The sequence below is a fragment of the Protobothrops mucrosquamatus genome, unplaced genomic scaffold, assembly GCF_001527695.2.
Source record: "Protobothrops mucrosquamatus isolate PMUCROS unplaced genomic scaffold, P.Mucros_1.0 scaffold2839, whole genome shotgun sequence".
Taxonomy (NCBI): Eukaryota; Metazoa; Chordata; class Lepidosauria; order Squamata; family Viperidae; genus Protobothrops; species Protobothrops mucrosquamatus.
In genome coordinates this window covers 92,591-98,866 of record NW_015388871.1, presented here as the reverse complement: position 1 = coordinate 98,866, position 6,276 = coordinate 92,591, and the positions used below count along the sequence as shown (strand labels likewise).

Here is a 6,276-nt window from a genome sequence, read left to right as displayed (position 1 = left end):
CGTACATAGGCCGAAGCCAAAAACTGGATTCCCCTCCCCTGAGCACATAGTATCAAAGCACAATTCCCTCCTCTAGTTGACAGTCATAAATTACATTCCCCAATTAGTTTAAAATGCAGGCTTCCCTTCCAGCTCTCCAGACCGCCAATCCTTATCAGCTCTTATTTCAATAACCTTGGTTCTCACACTAGGTTCAGTACTGTTATGTCTAGCTAGACTCTCATGAGAGTCATGAGAGTTAACACAAGAAGAAGCTTCTTGAATGAGAAGCAAAATGTTTTCAAAAAAGAAAACTGAAAAAGTCCAGTTGCCTTTTGGAAAAGCACCTTTGGGACAAGTCTTAATACAGACATTTCACTCCAGGCCTCATGGGGAATATTCATACAGGGTACTTAATAGAACTCAACCTTGCCTGGGGGTGATTTACCTGAGCTGTGTTTACATGACCACACTGAATCAGGAAGTGAAAATAAAACCTCTGAAATCAAGCCTAACTCTTGGTGACTTTAGGGTATGTAGGTTATTTTCTTGAGAACAAGGCAAAGGTGGTTTAATATTGTTTTTTCCAAGAATTACTAGTGGGCTTCTATCCAAGTCCTAGGCAGATCTGACTCTTTTTAGCTTTATAAGATTAGCTGCTACATCTTAACTACCGTAGCAGGTCATACCAATCCAAGTTCATGGTTCCAACAGATGAAACTCTTCAAAGAACTTTGAGGCATTGTTTACCTTAAAGAATCTTTATTTGAATAGCCTAGCACTGGCACTAACACAATCGAAGCCAAAAACTGAGTTCCCCTCCCCTGAGCACATAGTATCAAAGTACAATTCCCTCCTCCAGTTCATAAATCACATTCCCCAATTAGTTTAAAACAAGGGCTTCCCTTCCAGCTCTCCAGCCCGCTTTATTTCAATAACCTTGGTTCTCACACTAGGTTCAGTGTTATTATGTCTAGCTAGACCAGTGTTTCTCAATCTTGGCAACTTTACGATGTGTGGACTTCAATTCCCAGAATTCTCCAGCTAGCGTTGCTAGCTGGAGAATTTTGGGAGTTGAAGTCCACACATCGTAAGACAATGGCTGCATCTCCATCTGTTGTCAATGCAAAAACATCCAATGTCAGCAGCGTTGACACCAAGCTGTGTACAGGTAATTCTCGACGTACAGCAGTTCATTTACTGACGGTTCAAAGTTACAGCGGCACTGAAAAAATGACTTCTGACCATTTTTCACACAACCACTACAGCATCCCTGTGGTCACATGATTTACATTCAGATGCTTGACAACTGGTTCATATTTATGACGGTCGCAGTGCCCCAGGAACACGTGATCCCCTTTTGTGACCCGGCAAGCCAAGTCAACGGGGGAGGTCAGCTTCACTTAACAACCGTGTTACTAACTGAACCAATGCAGTGATTCACTTAACCAACGTGGCAAGAAAAGTCATAAAATGGGGCAAAACTCACTTAACAGATGTCTCACTTAGCAACATAAATTCTGAGCTCCATTCTGGTCGTAATTTTGGGGACTGTGCTGACTGGGGAATTCTGAGAGATGAAGTCCACATGTCTCAAAAGTTTCCAAGTTTGAGAAACACCGATTGAAACAAAGCCAAGTCCCAAATTCCTTCCTAATTTTGTCCAGGTTGAAAGGCACAAGATACACCCTTGAGCGAGGCTGATTTTGAAAACTCAAATGTTATTATAGAAAAAAAGATTTGATCCACATCAGTGAGGCTCAAGGAATCTTTCTCTGGAAGGTTGAAAGACATTCTCCACTTCCACAATCAACCTCAGCTAGGCATCTTCTGATCTCCTGCTCGAAATCCCGATCTACAGTAAAGTTAAATCGTTCTGCCTTTAAAAGAAGAGAGAGAGAGAAATTTGTCAGACATTGGGTATGTCTAGTTTAACGAAGAGAAGGACGAGGGGGGAAATGATAGCAGCCTTCCAGTATCTCAGGGGTTGCCCACAAAGAAGAGGGAGTCAAGCTATTCTCCAAAGCACCTGAAGGCAGGACAAGAAGCAATGGATGGAAATTAATCAAGGAGAGGAGCAACCGAGAACTAAGGAGAAAGTTCCTGACAGTTAGAACAATTAACCAGTGGAACAACCTGCGTCCAGAAGCGGTGAATGCTTCAACACTGGAAGTTTTTAAGAAGAGACTGGACAGCCATTTGTCTGAAATGGTGTAGGGTTCCTGCCTGAGCAGGGGATTGGACTCGATGACCTCCAAGGTCCCTTCTTCTTATTATTATTATTATTATTGAGGATCATCGCACAGTCAGCCAGATGTTCAGACTGGATTTGGCATTTTGTCTACCTATCGAGTCCTTACCCAGGACCTGGGATAGGCAGATGTGGATGTTTGATGGTATTACAGATATCGTCACAGGATGGAAGCAGTTCCTAGTAAGATTGCCTTTTGCAATTGACTAATGGCGAATTTGTCAATGCCAATGGTGTTCAAGTGGTGCTCCAGTTGTTTTGGGATTGCACCCGAGGCGCCTATTACTATTGGTACGACCCTTGCTTGCTTTTGCCACAGTCTTTCTATTTCTATTTGTAGGTCTTTGTATTTTGTTATCTTCTCCAGTTCTTTCTCGTCTATTCTGCTATTATTATTATTATTATTATTATTATTATTATTATTATTATTATTATTATTATTATTATTATTATTATTAAAATATTTAGCTCTAAACATTCAATGATGAATCATTTTTAACCACCCCCATCCCCCAATCCTAGTTAACAACCATTTTGGTTGTAATGATTTGCTGTCCATACTATTTTTTTAAAATACTTTTTAAAAAGAGAGGTACTTTTTGTGTGCTGTTTCAACTCTCTTGAGAGCTTAAAAAAGTAGTCAGAAAAATCAAATCAGGCAAGATTTGAAACAAGTGCCCACTTGGGGTTCAGCCTGAGAGGTCATCGGAGTGTCCCAACCCTGATTTAGTTTAGCAGAGGCAAATGTTGCCTTGGTGTTGTGTGTGAACTGAATGCCTGTGACTGAAACAGTTTCCTTTTTTGTCACTGCTGATGGGACATTTCCAGTCTTTAAATCTGGAGTCTGTAAATGAGAAGCAACAGAAGACAAGGTTACGGTTAAATCAACTTTTTCCAAACCTTGGTTACAAACTGCATCTTAGCTTGGCATACAAACAAGGCTATTGCATGATAGTAAGTAATTTCCAATAAATTGGCCACCAGTTGGAGGTACACATTTTTTTAAAGGAGGAAATGGAAGCTCAGCGTCTCTCAACTTGATGTCTTCAAGGAATTACTCTAGCCTGGGGTGATAGGAGTTGTGCCAGCACTTATGGAGAATAACACATTGGTGGAAGCCACTAAAAACAGCTGGAGGGACAAGAAGGAAAACTTACAGAATAGGGCTGTAAATCCAGATATGTTGTTGTTGTTAATTGCGAAGTCGTGTCCGACCCATCGCGACCCCATGGACAACGTTCCTCCAGGTCTTCCTGTCCTCTACCATCTTCTGGAGTCCATTTAAGTTCACACCTACTGCTTCAGTGACTCCATCCAGCCACCTCATTCTCTGTCGTCCCCTTCTTCTATTTCCCTCAATCTTTCCCAGCATTAGGCCCTTCTCCAGTGAGTCCTTCCTTCTCATTAGGTGGTTTGTGTTTCAACTTCAGGATCTGGCCTTCTAAACAGCAGTCAGGGTTGATCTCCTCTAGGACTGACCGGTTTGATCGCCTTGCAGTCCATGGGACTCGCAGGAGTCTTCTCCAGCACCATAGTTCAAAGGCCTCCATTCTTTGGCGCTCAGCCTTTCAGATATGGATCACATCAAAAGCCTTCAAGTTCATCTCAACTTCTGAGGACTTCATGGACATGGACACTGACTTGTGCTTGTGTTTTTTTTTTTCTGGGATATTGAGACTCAGATTTCCTTGTGATCTATCCTTGCACTTATTGGAATATCTCCTTAGGGTTTTTAAAAAGTATTCTTTATTTAATTGACCAAAATCTGATTCCACCTAACTGGATTCATGAATACCGCAGGAAGCTATAAATAAGCAAAAATAGAAGCAAAAGCCCCAAAGAGGGTCTGCAACTTGTTGTATTTTCTGGAAGTAGGGGGGAAAAAAAACCAATTGAAATGAAAAAAATGATCAGAGAACTGGAGATCCTACCTGATCAGACAGAGCCTTGTCGTATCTCATCAACGTGGCGAAGTGCTCACAGTTTGCAGTGACGAGGTTGTATCTTAGGACTTTGTTTACCATATGCAGAGCTCTTTTCACCACACGAGTAGGATCCAAGGGAGGATATTTGTGATCGAATTTGTTCCACACGGCACTTTTCACAGCTCCTAGGACATCCTTGATTTTTATTCTGCAGACCTTGTACAATAATGTGTCAGAAACTGAAAAAAGAGAAGTTGAGATGCTGGGTTTCATAAATGATTTTGTTGACATCCTTGTAAGACAGGGCTTTTCAACCAGTGGTACGGGTACCACCTGTGGTACATTGGCACCTGGCAGGTGGTACGCGACTATTTAGAAAAATGGTAGCGGGGGAGGGGAATGAGCTGAACCGGTGGCAGCACCGCACAAGCCTGAGCGAGAGACGGCTGGAGCTGCAGGGCTGTCAGGGCTCAGCGGAAGCGCCAGGATCAGTGCTGCTTTCCAGCTGATCGGTGCTTCTTTGGGGCTGTCGGGGCTCAGTGGAAGCACCAGGATCAGCACCAGGCTCCAGCTGGAGCTCGGCGCTGATCCTGGCGCTTCTGCCGAGCCCAGAAGAAGTGCTGATCAGCTGGAATGTTGCAGCATCTCCAGGGTCTTGTGATTTACATTCAGATGCTTGGCAAGTGATTCATATTTATGACGGTCATGTGAACTGATCAAAACCTGTTGCATCCACCCAGCAGACGGGGGGAATAAAAACCAAACAACTCCCCCACCTCACCCCCGCTGCCAATCCTCAACAGAAATGCTCACAACAATGAAAATCTCGGACAGGAGGAAGAGCGCCGCCGGGCGGGCAGGCAGGTGCCTTGCTCGGCTGCGGCTTGGGGGGCACTTTTTTCAGTACCATTGTAACTTCGAACAGTCATTAAGCGAACTATTGTATGTCGAGGACTACCTGTACTTTATCACTTTTTTTCTTTTTTGGGGGGGGCATCAAGTTTTTGACACCTTGCTAGGCGACTGGTGGTACTCCTCTCAGCTTCAATACATGACATCAATAACTGAATCCTACCGTGATCCGATTGGCTCATGGCCAAAGCAAGATGATGTCTGATTGGCTCTCTAAACACTCCTGCTCATTGGCTACAATCAGATGAAGGAAAGCTCCCTGAGATCAACCTAAGCAAGTTGTGCTTCCTTTTTCTGGTGATTTGGCTATAACATTTCATAGAATACAGTAGAGATAATGGAACAAACTGGCTTCCGGTTTGAGACGTCGACTTCGTCGGAGGCTTCCTTTGAAGTCTCCCTCCCGGGGCTGTGTTAGAGCTGTGCCGACAGCATAAATCAGCTGTCGGGTGGCTTGAAACTCACCTCTTGGGCTAAAGGAGGTGGGGAAGCCGCTCCGGATAGGTGTTGAGCTCCCCAAGTTCCTTGAGGAATTTGGGTGAGAGCCCCGCCGGAGTCCGGAACTATCTCCGCACCCCGGGCAGACCTCGTCGTGTGTGAGACAAGAAGTCGCGCTCGCTGCTGCTTTCAGAAGATGTTCTTTTTTTTGTGAGTACTTATCTTGACAGCCGGTGCTGAACAGGAAAATGGACTTAACAGGGTTTTAATTTTAAATTTAACTCTGGAAGATCAAAGAGATCTCCCCCATTCGTCAAAGTGAATGTGAGGAGGAAAATGGCTGCGGCAGTTGTTTTTTTGCAACAAAGAAAAATCTCCACTTTCCCTTTGGTATAGTGAGGACGGACTTTGTGGATTCTTTTTTTCTTCTGACTTAGGATTTTTGATTTAAAGGACTATTTAAAAGAAATATATAATGGCTTCTAAGCGGACTGGACCTTCTGCTATTCCAAAATTAATAAAAACAACTGTACTTTCATCTTTGCAACCTTCATCGCTGATATCTAAATCTCCTCCCCCCACATCTACTCCCTTCCTCACTTTTCAAAAATTACAAGAAGTGCTTGATGATTATACTGAAAAGCTTATGTTAAAAGTGCGGCAATTTACTGATGACTTGATGAAAGAGTTTAAGGAAGAAATGGTTGGAAAAATAGAAGAGCTTGTCAAAATGCTTGCTGACTCTCTGAATGTAGTAGCTGATAAAGTGCA

The 6,276-nt window shown here is 43.3% G+C and overlaps 1 protein-coding gene across 1 annotated transcript in view; it reads right to left on the bottom strand.

The window, feature by feature from the left end:
- Positions 1-1,739: 1,739 nt before the first annotated feature.
- Positions 1,740-6,276, bottom strand: part of LOC114923310 (phospholipid-metabolizing enzyme A-C1-like) — a 7,602-nt gene continuing 3,065 nt past the window's right edge. Inside the window, exons 3-4 of the mRNA XM_029286085.1 lie at positions 4,162-4,371; positions 1,740-1,859 (exon numbers count right to left, since the gene is read on the bottom strand). Of these exons, the coding sequence (XP_029141918.1) occupies positions 1,740-1,859; positions 4,162-4,371 (330 nt within the window). The remainder of the gene's footprint in view (positions 1,860-4,161; positions 4,372-6,276) is intronic.